Here is a 22,306-nt window from a genome sequence, read left to right as displayed (position 1 = left end):
TTGTCACAATAAATTTCGCCTGCATCTTGTACATATCTGCAGTTCCTTTTTTTTTTTTTGTTCCTTTACCTAGACAACTGGTTAATCAAGGACTCATCATCGCAATAAGCTCACCAGGCCATCAGATTCACAGTTCATCTATTGCATCTTCTACCAACTCAAACTCAGGAATTCATAGAAGTTCTCTTGCACATTTCGAGCTTGAGCTTTTCTACCACAACAGAGACTGAACAACCTTATTTAGATATGTCAGAAAGTCTCCCTTCAACACATCTTCAAGTCAAATGTTATGTATCCTAGGCCTCATAACATATACAGTTCACATGAATCCATTTGCCTGGCTACATCTCAGAGAACATCAGTGGACTCTCAACCCAGTGGTCTCAAGCCACTGGAGCCCTTTCTAAACAGATTCAGATGATCTCAGACCTTCATCAAGCTCTCCAGTGGTGGATGTTGCTTGCCATTCTATGCAGGTGCCTTCTTTTTTGTACTCCATCGCATCAAAAAATATAAGGTATGCTTCCATGCTTGGTTTGGGATCTCATCTCAACAGCCTTCATACCAAGGAAGCTGGATTCATGAGATAATTCTCTATATCAATGTCCTGGAGCTTCAAGGAATCTGCAGTGTTTTCCACACATTTCAAGATCGCCTCCTAAACAGACAACCAAGTCACCATGTTATACCTGTACAAACACGAAGGCATAGGATCTCAACCACTTTGCCAAAAAGTGATCCAAATCTGGCCTTGGGTGATTTCTTGCAACATATTCCTCAAGCACTTTATCTAGCAGGAAAACAAAGCATCTTAGCAGACAATTTGAGTAGACTCCTTCAACCTTATGAGAGATGTTCTTGGATTTGGGGACCTCTTAAGTAGACCTCTTTGCTTCCCCCTATAACCACAAACTTCCACTCTTCTGCTCCAGATTCTATACTCTCAATTGTTTGGAGTCCGATGTCGTCTTCCTTGACTGGCGGGTCTCCCTTTGACCCCTTTTTAAATATAGGTGTAACATTTGCTATCTTCCAGTCCTCCGGGATCTCTCCAGTTTTCAAGGATAGGTTGCAAACTCGTTGGAGTATTCCCGCTATCTCATTTCTTAGTTCTTTTATTACCCTAGGGTGGATTCCATCCGGGCCTGGTGATTTGTCGCTTTTCAATCTATCTATCTGTTGGAGGACATCTTCATGGCTCACCTCTATTGTTGACAATTTTTCTTCTTGATCACCATGGAAGATCACGTCGAGTTCTGGTACACTGGATGTGTCCTCGCTTGTGAAGACTGACGAGAAGAATTTGTTTAACCTGTCGGCTACCTCTTTTTCCTCCTTTATCACTCCCTTTCTGTCTCCATCATCCAACGGTCCTACTTCCTCCCTCGCCAGTTGCTTCCCTTTAACATATCTGAAGAATGATTTGAAGTTTTTTGCCTCCCTGGCCAGCCTCTCTTCGTATTCTCTTTTCGCTCTCCTAACCACTTGTTGACATTCTCTTTGGCGTTTCCTGTGTTCCTTTCAGTTTTCCCCAGTTTGGTCCTTTTTCCATTTCCGGAATGATTTTTTCTTGTCTCCTATCGCTTTCTTCACCTCATTGTTTATCCATGCGGGATCTTTTGTTTGGTTTTTTTTGCACCCTTTTCTAAATCTGGGGATGTACATATGTTGTGCTTCTTGCACTGCGCCCTTGAAAAGAGACCAGGCTTGCTCTACAGTTTCGGTTTTCCTTGAGCTGTTTCTGAGTTTTTTCTTTACTATTGCTCTCATAGCATCATAGTTCCCTTTCTTGAAGTTGAACGTTGTCACTGTGGTTCTCTTCCCTTTTGCTGTACCTACTCCTAATTTGTACTGGATCATGTTGTGATCGCTGTTTCCTAGTGGTCCTACTACTTCCACTTCTTTTGCAGGTCCCCCTATTCCGTTGAGGATTAGGTCAAGAGTGGCATTTCCTCTTGTTGGTTCCTTGACAAGCTGATCCATAAAGCAGTCCCTCACAGCCTCTAAGAATTCTGTTTCCCTCGCACAGTTCGAGTTTCCAATATTCCAGTTTATCCCGGGGTAGTTAAAATCTCCCATTACTGTCACGTTCCTGTTGTTGCCTTCCCGCCTCAATTCTGCTGCCAGATCTTTGTCGTTTGCTTCCGTTTGTCCAGGTGGACGATAGTATAGACCCAATCTTATGTCAAGGCCATTTTTTCCCGGTAATTTAACCCATAATGACTCCAATCCTTCCGCCTTTGGTTCTATATCCACTCTGGATGAGGGAATGGTGTCTTTTATGTATAGGGACTTGGGGGTATTGGTGGACATGACATTGAAGCCGACGGCACAGTGTGCAGCGGCCGCTAAGAGAGCGAATAGAATGCTTGGTATAATCAAAAAGGGTATTACAGCCAGAACGAAAGAGGTTATCCTGCCATTGTATCGGGCAATGGTGCGCCCGCATTTGGAGTACTGCGTCCAATATTGGTCGCCGTACCTTAAGAAGGATATGGCATTAGTCGAGAGGGTTCAGAGGAGAGCGACGCGTCTGATAAAAGGTATGGAAAACCTGTCATATGCTGAGAGATTGGAGAAGCTGGGTCTATTTTCCCTGGAGAAGAGAAGACTTAGAGGGGATATGATAGAGACTTATAAGATCATGAAGGGCATAGAGAGAGTGGAGAGGGACAGATTCTTCAAACTCTCGAATAATAAAAGAACAAGAGGGCACTCGGAAAAGTTGATAGGAGACAGATTCAAAACAAATACTAGGAAGTTCTTTTTTACCCAACGTGTGGTGGACACCTGGAATGCGCTTCCAGAGGACGTGATTGGGCAGAGTACGGTACTGGGCTTCAAGAAAGGATTAGACAAATTCCTACTGGAAAAGAAGATAGAGGGGTATAGATAGAAGATTACTGCACAGGTCCTGGACCTGCTGGGCCACCGCGTGAGCGGACTGCTGGGCACGATGGACCTCGGGTCTGACCCAGCAGAGGCATTTCTTATGTTCTTATGTTCTTATAGTGCTATTCCTCCACCCTTCTTGTGGGTCCTGTCTCTTCTATAGAGTTTGTACCCTGGCAGTACTACGCCCCATTGGTTATCCTCGTTCTACCATGTTTCCGTGATTCCAGTGATGTCTAGGTCTTCTTTTTTGGCTATGACTTCCCAAGAAAGAGGGGACTTTTCGACCCATCTTAGTTTTGAAGGGGGTCAACAGGGCTTTCACAGTTCTGTCTTTTCGTATGGAGACTCTGCAATCGGTGATTCTGGCGGTTCAGCTGGGGAAGTATCTAACCTTTCTCAACCTGATAGAGGCCTACTTGCACTTTCCAATCTGGACCTCCCATCAGCGCTTCCTTCGCTTTGCGATCTTGAGCCAGCACTTTCAGTTCTTTGCGCTCCCTTTTGATCTGGCCACGGCTCCCCGGACGTTCACCAAGGTTCTGGTGGTCGTCGCAGTGGCCTTACGGACAGAAGGCATTCTGGTGCATCCTTACCTGGACAACAGGTTCATTCGCAAAATCCTTCCATGAGAGCACCCAGGTTACAGCTCGGGTGGTATAGTTCTGCAATTGCTGGGATGGATTGTCAACCTTTCCAAGAGCAAGTTGGCCCCCTCGCAGCGCCTGGAGTTTCTTGGGGTGGTGTTCGACACCTCCTTGGGGAAAGCCTCCCAGAGGCCCTGGTAAGCAAATTACACTCTCAAATTCGCATGCTTATGGCGTCCCTGTTCCTCGGGTGCAAGATTTCATCCTAGTCTTGGGGTCAATGGCGGCTTCCCTCGATGTGATGAGGTGGGCTTAGGCCCACATGCATCCTCTTCAGTATGCCCTTCTTCAGAGGTGATTGCCCCAGACCCTCAGTCTAGTTTACCTTGTTCCTCTGAGAGGCTTGGCTTGCTCCAGTCTTCATTTGTGGCTCCAAACCTCCCATCTTGTTCAAGGGACGAGTCTGGATCAGCCACAGTGGACGGTGCTTCTCATGGATACCAGTCTTCTCGGTTGGGGAGCTCAGTGTCTAGATCACTCAGCTCAGGGCACCTGGTCCAGGGAGGAAGCGTCCTGGTCGATCAGTGTTCTGGAAACCAGAGCTATCCATCTGGCGCTGTTAGCCTTCCATTCCTTTTTGTCAGGCAAATCGGTCCGGGTTCTGTCAGACAATGCCACGGTGGTGGCGTTTGTCACTCGTCAGGGGGGCACCAAGAGCACTCAGGTGGCGCAGGAGGCGACTCTGCTCATGCTATTGGCAGATTTGCAACATCAGGACATCTCGGCCTCCCACATAACTGGAGTAGAGAATGTTCAAGCAGACTTCCTCAATCGTCACACATTAGATCCCGGAAAGTGGTATCTAAGCAACATGGCCTTTCAGTTGATAGTGCAGTCTTGGGGTCAGCTCCTAATGGACCTGATGGCCACAGGAGTCAATGCCAAAACCCCCTGCTTCTTCAGTCGTTGCAGAGAGAGTCAGGCCGAGAGTCTGGATGCTCTGGTTCAACTATGGCCAACAGAGGGGCTGTTGTATGTGTTCCCTCCGTGGCCATTAGTGGGCAGAGTTATACTTCGCGTTATTTGTCAACCGGGCCTGGTGGTTATCCCAAGACAAGCAGGCAGCCTATTCTCACAAATGGGTGAAGTCATCCACGGAGCCTGGATGCAGACAGCCTCGCAAGCAGACTTGCTTGTAGAAACTCAGAAGTTTTGAGTCTGCCGCACCGCGCATGCGTGAGTGCCTTCCCGCCCAGCACAGGGCGAGTCTCCTCAGTTCTCATTTTTTCGTGGAGCTGAGAAGTCTGTCTCTGACACTCTGCGCTGAATTTTGTTTGCTTCGTGCCTTCTCTTCACCGCGGTTTGTGTTTATTTTCTTGTAGCTGAATCGCTGTGCCTTTTTTCTTTCTGTTAGTAAAAAAACTTTTTAAAAATTTTATTTTTCATCGGCTGACTGGCGGGACGGGTTGCGCGCCCGCAGCCTGTGGGCTTCGACTTTGCAGCGGCTATCTTCCCTCCTATGTCCCGGCCAGTCATGGACTTTAAGAAGTGTAGCCAGACTTGGAGCTCCTGTCACAAAGAGAACCATCTTCACATGGCTAGTGGACTGTGCCTCCTTTGCCTATGCTGGAGATGGACTGTTACTTGAAGACTGTGTCACTGCAAACAAAGTTTGAGCATTGGCGACTTCAGTACCCAATCTACGTTCTGCTCCTATTGAGAATATCTGTAAAGCAGCTACCAGGTCCTCTATTCATACCTTCAAATCCCATTACTGTTTGGAGAGTCATTCCAGCCGGGATAATTGGTTTGGCCAAGCAGTTGTACAATATTCTCTACTTAATTGCCAACTTCCCTCCAACCCTTTCGTTTTTTGCCAGGTTCATGGTAGATAAGAACATAAGAATTGCTGCTGCTGGGTCAGACCAGTGGACCATCCTGCCCAGCAGTCTGCTTACGCGGCGGCTCTTAGGTCAAAGACTAGTGCTCTAAATGAGTCCAGCCTCACCTGTGTACGTTCTAGTTTAGCAGGAATCTGTCCAACTTTATCTTGAATCCCTGGAGGGTGTTTTCCCCTATGACAGACTCCGGAAGAGCGTTCCAGTTGTCTACCACTCTCTGGGTGAAGAAAAACTTACTTACGCTTGTATGGAATCTATCCCCTTTCAGCTTTAGAGAGTGCCCTCTCGTTCTCCCTACCTTGAAGACGATGAACAATCTGTCTTTATCTACTAAGTCTATTCCCTTCAGTATCTTGAATGTTTCGATCATGTCCCTTCTGTCTCCTCTATTCAAGGGAGAAGAGCTCAGTTTCTCCAATCTCTCACTGTATGGCAACTCTCCCAGCCCCATAACCATTTTAGTCGCTCTTTTCTGGACCCTTTCGAGAAGTTGACATATACTGGAGTGCTGGACACAGTACTCCAGGTGAGGGCGCACCATGGCCCGGTACAGCGGCATGATAATCTTATTCGATCTGTTTGTGATCCCCTTCTTTACCATTCCTAGCATTCTGTTCGCCCTTTTTGCTACCACCACGCAATGCACGGACGGCTTCATCGACTTGTCGATCAGGACTCCCAAGTCCTCTTTCCTGGAAGGTCTCTCCAGGTACTGCTCCGGACATCCTGTATTCATGCATGCATCACTTTACACTTATCCACGTTGAACCTCTTGCCATGTCAATGCCCATTTCTCCAGCTTGATTATGACATGTTGCAGATTCTCGCAATCTCCCTGTGTCTTCACCATTCTGAATAACTTCGTATCATCCGCAAATTTAATCACTTCATTCGTCGTACCAATGTCCAGATCGTTTATAAAGATGTTGAAGAGCACGGGTCCAAGCACGCACTTCCTGTCCGAGTACTGTCCATTTACCCCCACTCTCTGCTTCCTATGCTCCAGCCAGTTTTTAATCCACGTGAGCATTTCACCCTCGATTCCATGGCTTGCAATTTTTTGAAGTAGTTGTTCATGTGGAACCTTTATCAACCACCTTCTGAAAATCCAGATATATAATGTCAACCAGGTCGCCCTTGTCTATCTGTTTGTTTACTCCCTCAAAGAAATGCAGCAAGTTCATCAAAAACGATCTGCCTTTGCTAAAACCATGTTGACTGGTCTTCATCAGCCCGTGTCCGTCAAGGTGATCAATGATGCGGTCCTTTATCAGCGCCTCTACCATCTTTCCCGGTACCGAGATCAGACTCACTGGTCTGTAGTTTCCCGGATCTCCCCTTGAACCTTTCTTGAAGATCAGCGTAACATTCGCCAACTTCCGGTCTTCCGGAATCTTTCCCAATTTGATCGACAGATTGGCTGTTAGTTGAAGCAGTTCAGCTATGGTCCCTTTCAGTTCCTTGATGACCGTCAGATGGATGCCATCTGGTCCCGGGGATTTATCGCTCTTAAGCCTATCAATCTGCCTACATACCGTCAATCCTATCAGCTTTTCGTCTTCGTTTCCAGCATACAGCCTGATGGGTTCCAGTATGCTGTGTAAATCTTCTTCGGTAAATACAGATGCAAAAAATGTGTTCAGTTTGTCGGCGATTGCTTTGTCCTCCTTTAGTGCTCCCTTTATTCCATGGTCATCCAATGGTCCCACTGCTTCTTTCGCGGGTCGTTTCCCCTTAATTTATCAAAAAAACGACTTGAAGTTTTTCGCCTCCTTGGCTATTTTTTTCTCGTAATTTTTTTTGGCCCCTTTTCTGCCTTATGGGACCTACGTTGATGTTGTTTGTGCTTGTTCCTGTTTTTGTCCGTTTTTGACCTTTTCCATTCCTTAAACAAAGTTTTCTTGTCTCTGATCACTTCCTTCACCTCTAAAGTGAGCCATGCTGGTTCATTGTTCTTTTCCTCTTGGATCCCTTGTTGATATGCGGTATATATAGATTTTGCACCTCGTTGACTGTGTCCTTAAAAAGGGACCAAGCTTGCTCTAGCGTTTTTCCAGTGCTTATCCTCTTCTTAATCTTCTTCCCTACCATGAGTCTCATCCCTTCGTAATTCACTTTTCGGAAGTTCAGTGCTGTGGCTGTCGTTTTGGACCGATGATTCTTCCCTGCATCCAGATCGAAGCAGATCATATTGTGATCGCTGTTTCCCAGCATCCCTTCTACATCTTGTGCCGGTCCTCGCAGTCCATTTAGAATTAAGTCCAGAATTGCATTTCCTCTAGTATTTTCCTTGACAAGTTGTTACAGGAAGCAATCGCCTACAGCATCCAAGAACTTGGTCTCCCTAATGCATCCGGAGGTGCCTAGGTTCCAGTCTATTCCCGGATAGTTGAAGTCACCCATGATAACTGCATTGCCTCCCTTGCAGTTGCATTTAATCTTGTCCGTCATTTCTCCGGACTGCTCTGGGGGTCGGTAGTAGATACAGATCTTCGTTTCCAGTCCATTTGTTCCCAGAATTTTGACCCATAGAGACTCTAACTTATCCGTCAGTTGTGGCATGTTCTCTCCAGTAGATTCAATTCCCTCTTTGACGTATATGGCAATGCCCCCATCTTTTTGAGCCACTCTGTTTCTGCAGTATAGTTTGTATCCCAGTAGCACAGTGTCCCAGATGTTTTCCTCAGTCCACCATGTTTCTGTGATGCCTATGATGTCAACGTTATCTTTTTGTGCCATATCTTCTAATTCACCCATCTTATTCCTAAGGCTCCTTGCATTTGCGTACATACACTTAAGTATGCAGCCTGTTCCTTTCTTGCATTTCCTTCCCTCTTGTGTCCTTTTCGATCTGTCTTGCCTGTGATCCGGTGAGTCTTTCCTGCTATCTTCTTGCACGGTATCCTCTGGGTATACCAGTTCCCGAACCATCGATTCTCTCTCTCAGTCGACTGTCATTTTTCCCCTTCTTCCTTGTTTAAAAACTTCTCAACTTCTCTCTTGATGTTGCTTGCAAGTAGCCTCATTCCGTCTCTGCTGAGGTGGAGTCCATCCTTCCTGTATAGCTTGCTCTTCCCCCAGAACGTCGTCCAGTTGCGCACAAAGTGGAATCCTTCTTCCTCACACCAGTGCCACATCCACACTTTGACTGCTTGCCGCTCCATCTACCTCTTCTCATCAGTCCTGGGTTCTGGCTCTTCTCAGAGGCAAGATCCTGGCAACTTGGGAGACCCATGTGCGAATATAATGCCTACTTGTCCTCAGGAGTCACACGTGCGAATATAATGCCTGCTTGTCTTCAGGGAAAGCATAATTCTCTGAGGACAGCATCCATATATTCTCACAGTCCTCTCACCTCCTTTAGTTGGCTTCTTGGCTATATTACTGAACTGCAGGTCCCGTAAGATGACAAACACTTTCTGACTGTTGGTTTCTGTGGATGACATTACCCCACATGTGATGATATATGCCTGCTGTCCTTGCAGAACAACTGCTACAGGTGAGTAACTATGCTATATGAAACTATACAGTATGTATTCCCTTGGTAAAATGGGGACTACATGTATATTTTAGTGTTGACCAATCGACACCCAAACTATGCCACCTTCAAATCTTTGTATGGTGTGAATCTCTAAGTGTAAATAATGGCTTTCAGAAATTGGTATTTGCATGTATATGTAATACACTCTTATAAATGCTGCAGTTTACATTTAGATATGTTTTAGAATAATGGCCAATATCTCTAGAATTCTCAGTTGAAGCTGTTGCATGGTTTTGCTTTGTTTTCTGTTGGATTTGTTTGGTGCAAGGAATTGATTCTGAACCCTTTTTTTATTTTTTTTATTTTTTGCAAAGGTTTATACAGTTGGTCCAGACTATGCACATGCAGAAGCTCGAAAATCACCTGCTCTGGATGGAAAAGTAGAACGAGATAGTGAGGGGAAGGAAGTCAGGTTTCCAGTCATTCTTAATGCAAGAGAGAAGCTGATCGCTTGGAAAGTTTGCCTTGCTTTTAAGGTAACTTGATTATGTAGTAAACCGTTTGATATTTAAAATTCTTGGAACTACATTTGGTATATTGTTGTACTATATTTGAACTGAAGGAAAAAAAAAGGCAAAGTTAAACATACATGTATGATATGTTAAATACGGTAACACTTTGAGGAAGTAGTTAATGTTTTCCATCAACAAGCATGATTCTGGCAGGCAGATAAGTGAGTGGTGTCATAATCACGAGCATGAAATAGCTCTCCTAGAGCTCAGAATCAAGTGTAAAGTCCTAAGTATGCATGGTCCTTCCTGTACACCAGCCTATTCATTCCCCATACTTTGCTTTTGCATTCTACTGGCCAGACATGAAAACAAAACTCTCATTATTATTATTATTATTTATACAATCATTTAGTAACACAGATCCGAAATGGCAACTCTTGTGACAGTGATAGAACTAAACATACATGACACATATTATAGTAATAAGGCAAAACTAATTTAAATGAGAAACACTTAATTCAAATTATCAGTCCACAATATGGGAGAGGGACAAAGAAGTATACAAGGAAATAATAATTCAAACAGTGTTAGACACCAAAGGAGGATGGGTCCTAAAGCAGGAAACTTGGAGTCCCAAAAAGTCTTCAAGTGTGCTATATTAACATCTATCTGTGTTTGATAGAGAACTGACTTACCTCAATAGGAATTAAAAGCTATAGCTACATGGATGATATCACAGTCCTCATCCCAATCCCCTCTTTGCCCTCAAAGGAATCTGGATGAATCAAGGAGGTTATCCATACAGTGGTCTCAAAAACCCTTGATTTGACTCAAAATTGATTGGGATAGACTACCCAGGCCCTAATCTATTGGATATGGATATTGATTGCGCCGGCTTGGTGCTGGATCAGCAATTATGTACCGTGTGCCATAGCACAGCAGGGGAGGGGGCGGGAGCTTCAGACTTCGCCTCCTCCATGTCATCTTCAGCTGGGGATCTGGCCTGGATCTGTGCCTTCCAAAGAAAATTTCACACAGAGGCTATTCTGGAGTCTAGCGTAGTACACCTGTGTTCCGAGTCTGCGGACTCTTTTGATATGACGCATCTCCCTCAACAGAGCCCTGCCATGGTTGCAGAGTGGGCCTTTTCACCGGATTTTATTTGGATCCTCTGAATGGCGTACCCTCAGACCCTGCTCATTTGACGCAGCCGGCTGATACAATCGAGGCTTGTGCAGATGGGATCAGATGGTTTGTGGGGAAGGGGACTGAGCTCGTGAGGACAGAAACCGAGTTCGCGGGGACAATTTTTTTCCCCTTGTCATTCTCTAGCTTCCAGTAGCCTAACACTCCAGCTTGGTGGAGCCAGCCAGCTTGGTGGAGCAGAAGGTAAAAAAACAACCACCAGAAGAAATCACAATTTAACCCCCCCCCTCCCTCTGATTCCTCTGAACTGAATTTAAGTTCCTGGCTTCTAAAGGCGTGCCCTGACTCACCCAATTTCCTTCGGCCACCAGATGTCAGATGTTTCAGGAATTCCCCCTTATATTTCTCAGTGTTTGTAAAAGGCAACTTTCCCCTTCCCCACCCAAATTCTCCTGAGTCAGGGAAAGTCTTACTCTGGAGTTTTGGTTCCACATAGCTTCTCTCTTTTCTATCCCTTCCCCCAACCTTGTTGGGGCTAGGACACTAGCAGACTAATCAAACCAAGAAATATAAACTGGTTTATCTCCTAACATAGGAGCTGGCTTGAATACAGGCAATGTTGTGTAGTGTGTCTGCTACAAGCTATGACTAAGCATAATCCTCTGACTGCTGATTCTCAGCAGTTTTTGAGCAATCTAAGATGGATTATGCCGTCGCGCAAGATACCTGGTGCACGACCCTCCCTAGTGATGGGGGAGTAGTGCTTAAGGACTCCCAGGATTGCAGAGTGGATATTATTATATTTTTAAAAAAAACTTTTTGAAGTGGTTTCTTCAAGTATCAAGGTGGCAGCCTCTTTTGCAGCGCATGCCTGTCACACGGGATTCTGCAATATGCCCTCTGTGGAAGTGGATGTCTGTCCCCAGCTAGTGATGGACAGTGTGGATTATGTGTCGGATGCCCTTTATGATCTCATTCGAGTTCTTAATAAGGTTTCAGCTTATGCGGTATCTGCATACCCCCAAACTGTTTGGATTTGTCTTTGAGCTTGGAACAGTGCCTCCAAGGCCACTTTAAGCAGACTTCCTTCCAGGGTTAGCTTCTTTTTGGGAAAGGACTGGATGACCACATGGCCAGTGTTGCTCATCGCCACCCTAAGTCTCTCACTGTGAACAGCCAGACTTCGGGAGGGGACCGTAGTAAATTTCATTCCTCCTGCCATTTTCGTCACAGATCTTCGCAGGCATCCGGATCCCGGGCAGCTCCTGCTACTAAAAAGCTCCAATGATGCCAGAGGGCCGACTTTCTCAGTTTTACTAGGAGTGGTTTGCATATCCTTGGTTCAATGGATGCTGGACGACATTTGGGAAGGGCACAAGATAGATTTATTTTTCCTGCCTCTGGATTTGTTTCTGAGGTCGCCAGCAGGTCATCCAGAAAAGGAGTCAAAGGTCCGCAGTACCCTGTAGCTTCTCTTGGATATCCGAACCTGTTCCAGGACATGAATCGGGCTTTGTCAAATACTCCTTATACTTCATCGAGCTAAAGAAAGACTCAGAGGACTGGAGGCACATTTTGGATCTCAAGTCGGTCAGTTGCTTCCTGCACATTCCTCATTTCCAAATGGACACCGTACATACAGTCATTGCTGCTTTCTCTCTTGGTGAGTTTCTAGCATCCTTGGATCTCCTCCATATTCTAATATTTCCGAAACATCACAGGTTTCTGCGTTTCCATATTCTGCAAGAGCATTTCCAGTTCATGGCCCTTCTCTTTGGGCTTGCGACAGCTCCCCAACACTTTCATCAAGGTGATGGTAGTTATAGCAGCTTTTCTCCGCAGACATGGTGTCCAGATCCATCCTTTCTTGGACGACTGTTTGATCCGAGCTCCATCTCAACAGGAGTGCGAACATGCAGTGGAGACAGTGGTATCTTTACTGCAGGGCTTGGGTTGGATTGTCAACTTCAAGAAGAGCCAGTTGATGCTGTCACAAACTTTTGAGTATCTGGGCCTTTTCTTCAACACCCGGCAGGGCCGTGTGTTTCTTCCCAAGCTAAGCAGACAGAAACTTAAGCAGCAGATCAGAGATCTCCTTGATCTTCCAGCTTCCACAGGCTGACATTATCTGTAGGTGCTGGGGTCCATGGTGGCTTTCCTGACAGTGGCCCCTGGGCCAGAGTGTACAATCACCCTCTATAGGAGTCTCTCCTGTTTTGGTGGTCTCCACAGTGTCATCCCTTTCAAATGCTGCTCCCCTGGATGGAACCAACTCGCAGCAGTCTCTGCTGATGGCTTCAGAGGAAGGTTCTCCCCCCATAGAGCAAACCTCTTCAGATACAAAGTTGTTTGCTCATGATGGATGCTAGCCTGTTGGGATGGGGTGCTCTCTTCAGGGCCCACTTCATTCAGGGGCAGTGGATTACCACATCAGAAGTGTTGGTCAATCAATCATCTGGAGCTTCAAGATTTTTGGCTGCTGTTTTCTCACTCTCCTGCCCATTCTGACAGGGAAAGAGGTGTGAGTGTTCTCTAACAATACCACAGTGGTGATGTATATGACTTGTCAAAGGGGCACTAGAAGTGCTCCCAAGGGCCAGGCAGCTCGCATACTGTTTCACTGGGAGATCCGATAGGGCCTGAGCAGACTCTCGTTCTGGCCTGTGCAGACTCCCATTCCTCTTTCTTGGAACTTTCAAGGATTGGGGCTTATTAGGACCACGCAATAATTCAAACAGTATTTTCATTCTCTTAAAGGAATTATTTTTGTTGGTAAATTAGGGAAATCCTATCCTTTCAAACTAACAGAAATATGGAATGATATTCCTCTAAGGTTAAGAGAATTAGGTTCATTTAAACTTTTTCATAAAAACTTAAAAACATGGTTATTCTCTAAATTGTAAACTCATGTTCTTTTTTATATTTTTTAATTGATGTAAACCTAGTCGAGCTTTATTACATGAAGATGACCTGGTCTATAAATCTAAGTTTTAGTTTAGTTTAGTTCTTCCAGTGGGCTTGGATGTGGGTTTAGCTGTGGCCTCTCTTAAGGTTCAGGTAGCAAGCTTTTCATGCTTCCGAGCACATAGGGGTTCTAGTTCGCTTACTGCTCATCCCGATATGACCAGATTTCTGAGAGAGGCACTTCATTTCTGACCTCCCTTACATCTTTCTTTACCTTGTTCTGCAGGGTGTTGTAGAAGCCCCATTTGAGTCACTGAAGGATGCTTCTCTTCTGGATTTGACCATCAAGTCTGTCTTTCTGGCAGGGCTGTGGAGTCGAGGAGTCGGAGTCAGATGAAATTTCGGGTACCTGGAGTCGGAGTCAGAAGTACAAAAAACTGAGGAGTCGGAGTCGGAACATTTATCTACCGACTCCATTTTTGAACTTGGCATACCAATCACGAGCGATTCTTTCAGCTATAGGACCCACTATATACACAGCACAAATGTTGCGAGCAGCTTCTGCGGCCTTAGAACCTTGATTAAAAGCAAAAAGAAGGTGGTGTCGAAAATGCTCATTTCTCTCAACTTGACATTCCATTTTAATGATCTGAAAATTAACCAGTGCTGTGGAGTTGGAGTCGAGGGGTCGGAGTAAATTTCGGGGACCTGGAGTCGGAGTCTGAAGTACAAAAACTGAGGAGTCGGAGTCGGAACATTTATCTACCGACTCCACAGCCCTGCTTTCTGGTCACCATTGTCTTGGCACGATGTGTTTTGTAGCTTCATGCTCTTTTGTGCAGTGAACCCTTTCTACGGATCACGGAAGTAGGGATGGTTCTCCATTCAATACCTTTTCTATCGAAGGTGTTTCCGATTTCCATATCACACAGGAGGTTCGTTTACCTGCATTTCACTTCACGGGATCAGTGTGAAAGGATCAGATCTTCCGCAACTTGGATGTCAAGTGAGACTTGCTCACCTATTTGGAGACTACTAATGACTTTTGACTGTCTGATCATCTCTTTGTCCTGGCTAATCCATCTCGTCCAGATGAGCCAGCTTCTAAGTCCTCAATTTCCCATTGGTTATGTATGGTATTTCTGTGACTTACATTGCTCACAGTAGGCAGCCACCAGTTTCTCTAAGGCCCACTAGACTAGACATGTTGCTGTTTCATGGGTGGAATCTCAAGTGATTCATCCAGATGAAATTTGCAGGATGGCTACTTGGTCCTATCTTCATACCTTTACCCGATTTTACCAGGTGGATGTGGCGGCTTGCTCTGATGCCACTTTTGGGACCTCAGTGTTGTGAGCAGGCTCTTCTGTCCCTCCCTAGATGCTGCCATTGCTTTGGTACGTCACCTAGAGTATGGAATCCAGAAGGTACAGAACAGAATGGAAGATTAGGTTTTTACCTTCAATAATCTTCTTTTAGTCCCTGTTAGATTCCATATGACCTGCCCTCTCTGTGTCATTTCCGTTGTTTCGTAATCGCCTGCATTTCTTTCTGCTTCTGTTATTCTCCTTACAGGCTTCAGGATCTTCCAGCAAATCAACAGATCCTGGGGCAGTTTGCTCTTCTTTGAGCATGCATCTTGCCGATGGCTGTTTTTTGTGGGTGCTCGTTGCACATAGCAAGTTAGTTCTACATTGTTCCTCGATGTCTTTTCTGTGTTGCATTTTGCCTGTGTATTACTTGTTTTTATATTTTGCAGAGCTGATCTTAACAGCTGGGGAGGTTCCCCTGTGCCCCCTTATTTAATAATAATAATAATTTTATTCTTATATACCACCAAAGCCATAATAGTTTGAAGCGGTTTACAATAAGAAGTGCTGGACAATCGGAGAAAAAAAGCACAATATAAAATCATCAAATATATACATACAAGATAAAAAATGTAAAACAATGAATCCTTAGGTTACAAATTGATTAAACAATTTCATTTTTATTAATTTTCTGAAACTAAAGTAGGAATGCAAGATGATATTACCCAGCCATGGATTTGTTCCGGTATTGTAGCTTGGCTTTGGGACTGAACTGTAGGGGGCTCTAAATCACTCTTTAAGATAGGAAAATCACATGCTTAGAAAAGTGTTTGGGTCTCTGCAACTCCTGGATTGCGGGAAGGGATTGAACAGCTATTGGAATCCTACAGGGCCTAACAGAAAGAAGATTATTGAAGGTAAAAACCTAATTTTCCATTGAGGCTTGCGTGGATTGGATCAGACAGAGTTTGCAGGGATGGGACGGAGACAGAGTTTGTGAGGATGGGGACACATTGTCCCTCTGCCATTCTCTAGGTGCCACTTTCACTAATATAAATATAAACTTTATTACATTTTATAATTATTAAAGAACTTGATATCAAAATATATTCTAAAAGTAAAGCATATCCTGAAAAAAGGGTTAACCAAATTATCTGTGAAATAAGAAATTTTAGTTTAATAATATTTGCATGACATACAATTTAACTCTATTAGGAGTCAGAGTGTGATTTGGTACATTTTCACCAACTCCAACTCCACAGCTCTGCTTTTTGAGCTATGGAACTAACTGAGGGGATTGAGGAGATCATTACTCATACTCAGCTTTTTACAATTAAACCCGAGCTCTGTGAGAGTTGTTCTGTGCTGGTGATATGCAATAACTTCACAAACTTATATGTCTGAATCCCACTGACTATGGGAAACATCCATTACAAGTGAGCAACAATGCTTAGTTTAAAACATTTCAACAAATGCAAACTTTTATCCCAAGAAAACAATGGTTTACTGTAGTTTTATGAAGAAAAATCTCAAATGCTGTGCAGATACACATTCATTTTACTGTAAGATATTACTAAAGTGGAATTCTAAAACCAAACAAACACCTCTTGGAGCCCATGAAGTGCAAGCAGGGTTAATCTGCAAATGAAAATTTTCCTATTCTTATTTAAAGGAACTCAATGGGATATGTATTTTAGGATGTATAGAAAATTGGCCTGTAGTGTTTAAAAAATAACTTAAGTGTTTTTTCCAACAGCAAACTGTTTGTGGCTTTGACTTACTGCGTGCTAGTGGTCAGTCCTATGTCTGTGATGTCAATGGCTTCAGCTTTGTGAAAAACTCTATGAAATACTATGACGACTGTGCAAAAATTCTTGGGTAAGAATATATGTGTGTTTTGTATTTTCTTTGTGTAGCTTTTGCAGTTCAAGTACAAATGTATATTAAAATATATAGTGTACTGACCTGGTGTCTGAATGGAAGTTCTATGCTCTGTCATGTGAAAAACTTGGGTTTGATTCCTCAGCTAAAAGAAGCAATATTCATAGTACTCAAAGAAAAGACGCCTCACCTCTTGATTTAAATAATACCTACTGGTTGAACTTCTGACTAAGAACCATCACTGGCAGTGACTTGACTAGTAAGGACTTGTAAAGCAAAAAAAAAAAAAGAAGAAGAAATTTTAAATCCCCAAGGTATTTGCAAATTGTTCATGGAACCAGAACCTAACAGTCTCTTTTTGGTTAGTTGGAAGCTTGAAGGAACAGGAAGATATAACCATATAAAAAATAAATGTAAAGGAAATGTGTGATCTTTTTGCACCTTATTCCTTTTCAGCTTAAATGTAGAATGCATACAGTCATAAAAAATGACATCTTAGAGCCATAGTCTAATTCTTGAATTTTTAGCAATCCTTTTTTCTAAAGTTTCCTGCAGCTCCAAATCTACAAGTTTTGCCTCAAAACTTATTGGGATGGAGTCCTTGGGCTCTTTTACCAATAATCCATGCTAAGAATGAGCAAATTGTCACTTCAGGAGCATCCTTGTACCATGTGCTGTGCCGCACGTGCAGGAGACACGGGAGTATCTCAGGCTGAAGAAAGGGAAGCTAGCCTAGTGGTTCAAGCAATTTTATTTTCTGGCCCTAGAAACAGCAACCATCCTGCGTGATAGGGCATAGAAGTCACAGAGCCCAGGAGACGCAAATTAGTCATCTTTGGGTGACTCTGCGCTATCTGATATGGCTTTCTCTCCTGAATTTGTCAATTTAATGTGGAAAGCCTTTCTGGAAAGCCATCCTTCCAAGGTGAAGGTGGGCTGCACGTCGGACTTTGCATGGGAAGGCTCAGCCCCTCTGGGTGCATTTACTATCCTTCCCTACTCAAGGCCTCAGAGATGGTATGGATGGGGACATGAATGATGATGAGTCACTATTCCCTTATTGTTTCAGGATGCACCTCCCATTTTAGGGGATGCTGGATTGCAGTCTGGCGCTTTGGATCTGGTGGTGGCTTTAGAACCTGGGGATGATCCCACAGTCCTGCGCTTCTTTAAGCCCATGGCTCTGCTGGATCTCATTTCTGAGTCCCTGCAGGAGCTGAATTTAGACTCTCAGCCAGTTCCATCTACTTCCTCCCTTCTTATGAGTGGAGTGAGAGATCAGTCTAATATGTTTCCCTGGCATCCGGACAGTAATGTCTTGGTTATGGAGCAGTGGGATTCTTCAGAGGGGTCCCTCAGGGTTGTGAAAGCCATGTTTCGGCTATATCCTATCGCACAGGAGTACCAGCAATGTTTTGCATTGCCTAAAGTGGATTCTTTGGTTGTGCAGGTTGCTAAACATAGTCATGTGAAAAATCTTTTTAAAATTTATCTCTGGAAAAGAAAGTGATGTAATTGCAGGTAAACATTTTCCTTGATTTACTCATGAAACAAAAGATATCCACAAAAATGTGTATTCTAACTGAGGAATAAATTAGGACACCCTAATAGCTAATATTACCCCCTTTGGCTGAAATAACTGCAGTGAGATGCTTCTTGTAGCTATCTACCAGTCTCTGACATTGGTCTGAAGAAAGTTTGGCCCACTCCTCAATGCAGAATTCTTTCAGCTGTGAGTTGTTTGAGGGGTTTCTTGCATGTACAGCCTGTTTCAAATCACCCCACAGCATCTCAATGGGATTAAGACTTAGCCATCTCAAAGGGCTTTGACTTAGCCACTCCAGGACTCTCTATTTCTTAGTTTTCAGTCAGTCCTTGGTGGAATTACTGGTATGTTTTGGTTCATTGTCGTGTTGCAGGGTCCAGTTCCGCTTCAGCATTAATTTTCTTAAAGATGGTCTCACATGTTCCTCAAGCACCCTCTGATACACGGTAGAATTCATGGTGGATTCTATGATGGTGAGCTGGCCAGGTCCTGCTGCAGCAAAGCATCCACAAACCATGACACTTCCACCTCCATGCTTCACAGTTGGTATGAGGTTCTTTTCCTGGAATGCTGTATTTGGTGTACGCCAAACATGTCCTCTTTTAGACTCTTCTGTCCATAGAACACTATTCCAGAAGTCCTGGTGTTTGTCTACATTCTCTCTGGCAAACTTCAGTCTGGCCTTGATGTTTCTCTTAGAGAGTAAAGGTTTTCTCCTTGCACACCTCCCATGCAAGTTAAATTTGTGCAGTGTCATTCTGATTGTAGAGGCATGCACTTTCACATCAACAATAGCGAGAGCCTGCTGTAAGCCCCGTGATGACATTTTAGGGTTTTTGGGGACTTCTTTTAGCATCTTGCGGTCTGCTTTGGGGATAACTTGCTTGGACGGCCAGACCTGGGCATGTTGACAGTTGTTTGGAAAGTCCTTCACTTGTACACTATTTTCTGGACTATGGAATGGCTAATGTCAAATTCTTTTGAGATCTTTTAAAATCCCTACCAGACTTATAAGCTGCTACAATCTTCTTTCTGAAGTCCTCAGACAGCTCTTTTGATCTCATCATGGTGTTCACTCTCACCGCAGCAGTCATGAGCACACCAAACTAAATGTCTGAGGTTTAAGGAGGGTAAACTTCCTTCAAAATGCTAAGTAACGATGTTCTAATCATGTGCACCTGTGTGTGATTTGAGCCACTTTAAGTGGGAGGATATGTGGGGGTGTCCTAATTTATTCCTCAGTTAGACTACATCTTTTGTTTCATGAGTAAATAAAGGAAAAGTTTTGTTTACCTGCAATTGCATCACTTTCTTTTCCAGAGATAAATAAAAAAAAAGATTTAACATCGATATATGAACATTTCTTAAGAAAGAACTGGATATGGGGGCGTGGCTTGGACACGCAACTGAATGGTCGGGTAGTCCGTTAGCTCCGTGGTAACAGGCTATTTTTACTAAAAATAAGCTATCAAAAATTGCAAATTGGCAAGATATAACATTTAATTACATCGGAAATGGCTTCAGGAAAGCAAAATAAGAGCGATACGAGTGCCGGAGGATCGGGGATGAGCAGTAACAAGCGGTCAAAGCCGGAACCAGCAACTCCTTCTAAAGTTCCGTTGCCGGCAGAAGAAAATCTAGATATTATAACTGAATTGAGACAGATCAAAGAGATTGTTATGGAAATCTCAAAAAAGTTACAAAAAGTAAGTGATGATGTGGAAATCCTCACTAAAAGAGCAGATTTATCTGATAACAAATTAAATCTGTTGGAAGAAAAAACGGAACAAATGCAAACTGAAATGAAAAAGAACAAAATGATATGGAAGGAAATGGAAGTTGTTAAAAAAGATCTTGAAGATTGCTTGAATCGCGAAAAAAGATGTAATTTAAGGATCATTGGAATGCCTGAAGGTGTAGAAAAAAATGATCCTATCTCTTTCTTGGAAAATTTTCTACCTAAAGTCTTGCCAATTAAGTAAAAAATCCCTCTTGAAATAGAAAGAGCGCACAGGATACCGACCCAAAAAGTTTTATCTCAAAAAGGTCCAAGAACATTAATATTTAAATTGCTACGATACCAACACGTTGTGGAAATTTGTCAACTTGCCAAAGAAAACCGGAGCCTCAAATGTCAGGATACAAGAATACACATTGTACCTGACTTTGCTAAAGAAACTGCATTTAAAAGGAAACAGTTCTTGGCTTTGCGTCCCAAATTAAGAGCATTAGGGGCAAGATATGGACTGTTATATCCGGCAGTAATGAAGATTACATTGGCAAATAAAACCCAGAATTTCACTGACCCTTCAAAACTGCAAGAATACTTAGAAGATTTAGAACAGCCAATGACTTCCTAAATATTATTTATAATTTACTGAACATATATACCTGTGACATAGAAAATTATATTTATTATTTAAAAATTAATCCAAATTTACTAATAGATATTTTCACAACAGGATCTATTTATGGTTTGTTTGTGGTTTTTTTTTTTTTTTAACTGTAACTCTAACGATCCAAGAATGGCACGAGAACAGAAGCTGATGGAACAAACTACAGTGGTGCCTCGCATAACGAACGCCTCGCACAACGAACGCTGCACACAACGAACTTCATGTCTTGATTCACACAACGAACTTCGTTTCACACAACGAACTTCACACAATGAACTTCGTCTCACACAACGAACTTCGTTTCACACAACGAACTTCGTTTCACACAACGAAGTCGCCCGAGCTGCCGATGTATTGCATCCTTCCGCGCAGGCACTGCAGGCAGTCGTTAGTCACTGCGCTTAACTGCCCTCTCTCACTGTATACAGTCGTCCTTTTAAGATAAACTCAATATTTTTTATATATCATGGCTTCTAAAAAAAGCAGGAAGGTGATTTCTGTTGAAATGAAACGGGAAATAATTAGAAGGAGTGAATGTGGGGTAAAACAGTGTGACCTCGTCAAAGAGTTTGGCCTCAGCAAGACCACCATTTTCACCATTTTGACAAATTTATCTTTTTTTATGTCATCTTAGCATATTTTATGCTGCAGAACGAATTATTTTTTTTAACATGTATTGTTATGGGAAAACGCGTTTCACATAACGAACTTTTCGCATAACAAACTTGCTCCTGGAACGAATTAAGTTCGTTGTGTGAGGCACCACTGTATATTACTGTTAGAGATGAAGGAAACGGTATGATGGATTTGTTTACAACTGTCACAATTCTTGAATGGACATAACATCTTTTGAATGAAAACGAGAGATCTAAATGCTCAACCAATAAAAACACACCGAGATGAACTTGATTGGCTATCTCTGACGTGCAGTACACAGGAAGAAAGTAATGAAGAACAGCGACAGGTTTTATAGAACAGAAAGACAGAGAACTAAGTAATTCATCGTACAGACTTTACACAGAGAGAACATGATTTCTATGAATAAGAAGATCTCTGATGAAAACACACCAAGATGAACTGGATTGGATATCTCTGATGTAATGAAGAACAGCGACGTGTTTTACAGAACGGAAAAGACATAGAACGAAGTAATTCATCGTACGAATTTCGGGACTAAAGTTTAATAACATCTACTATACAGAAAAGAACATAATTTCTATAAATAAGAAGATCTTTGATAATATAACACATGAAGCTTCTTTTCAATTAATATCTGCGCGAATGAATGGTCTGTATACAGTAAAGCTCACAATTAATTACATGACTCCTTTTGAAGTTGATAGAACAAACTATAATACTCTCAGAGATGAAAGAAACGTCATGATAGATTTATTTACAAATGTCACAATTCTTAAAAGGATATAACATCTTTAAAAAAAAAAAAAAAAAAGAAAAAAGCGAGAGATCTCAATGCTCAACCAATAAAAACACACTGAGATGAACTTGATTGGCTATTTCAGACGTGCAGTACACAGGAAGAAATGAAGAACAGCGACATGTTTTATAGAACAGAAAGACAGAGAATGAAGTAATTCATCGTACAGACTTTGGGACTAAGGTTTAATAACATTTACTACACAGAGAAAACATGATTTCTATGAATGAAAAGATCTCTAAAGATATAGTAACACGAAGCTTTCTTTTCAGTTAATGTCTGCGTGAAGGAGTGGTCTGTATACAGTAGAGCTCA

General features: G+C 43.0%; 1 protein-coding gene across 10 annotated transcripts in view; it reads left to right on the top strand.

Annotated features, from left to right (window-relative positions):
* The window catches only part of PPIP5K2 (diphosphoinositol pentakisphosphate kinase 2), a 501,817-nt gene that overhangs the window by 123,224 nt on the left and 356,287 nt on the right, over positions 1–22,306 (top strand). For all 10 annotated transcript variants that reach the window (XM_033929166.1, XM_033929168.1, XM_033929165.1 and 7 more), the window contains 2 exons: positions 9,236–9,397; positions 16,490–16,611. In XM_033929166.1, the coding sequence (XP_033785057.1) occupies positions 9,236–9,397; positions 16,490–16,611 (284 nt within the window). The remainder of the gene's footprint in view (positions 1–9,235; positions 9,398–16,489; positions 16,612–22,306) is intronic.

This window comes from Geotrypetes seraphini, chromosome 1 (assembly GCF_902459505.1).
Source record: "Geotrypetes seraphini chromosome 1, aGeoSer1.1, whole genome shotgun sequence".
In the NCBI taxonomy this organism is placed as follows: Eukaryota; Metazoa; Chordata; class Amphibia; order Gymnophiona; family Dermophiidae; genus Geotrypetes; species Geotrypetes seraphini.
Note: the sequence above shows the minus strand (reverse complement) of the source record. Positions and strands in the feature narration are given on the sequence as shown.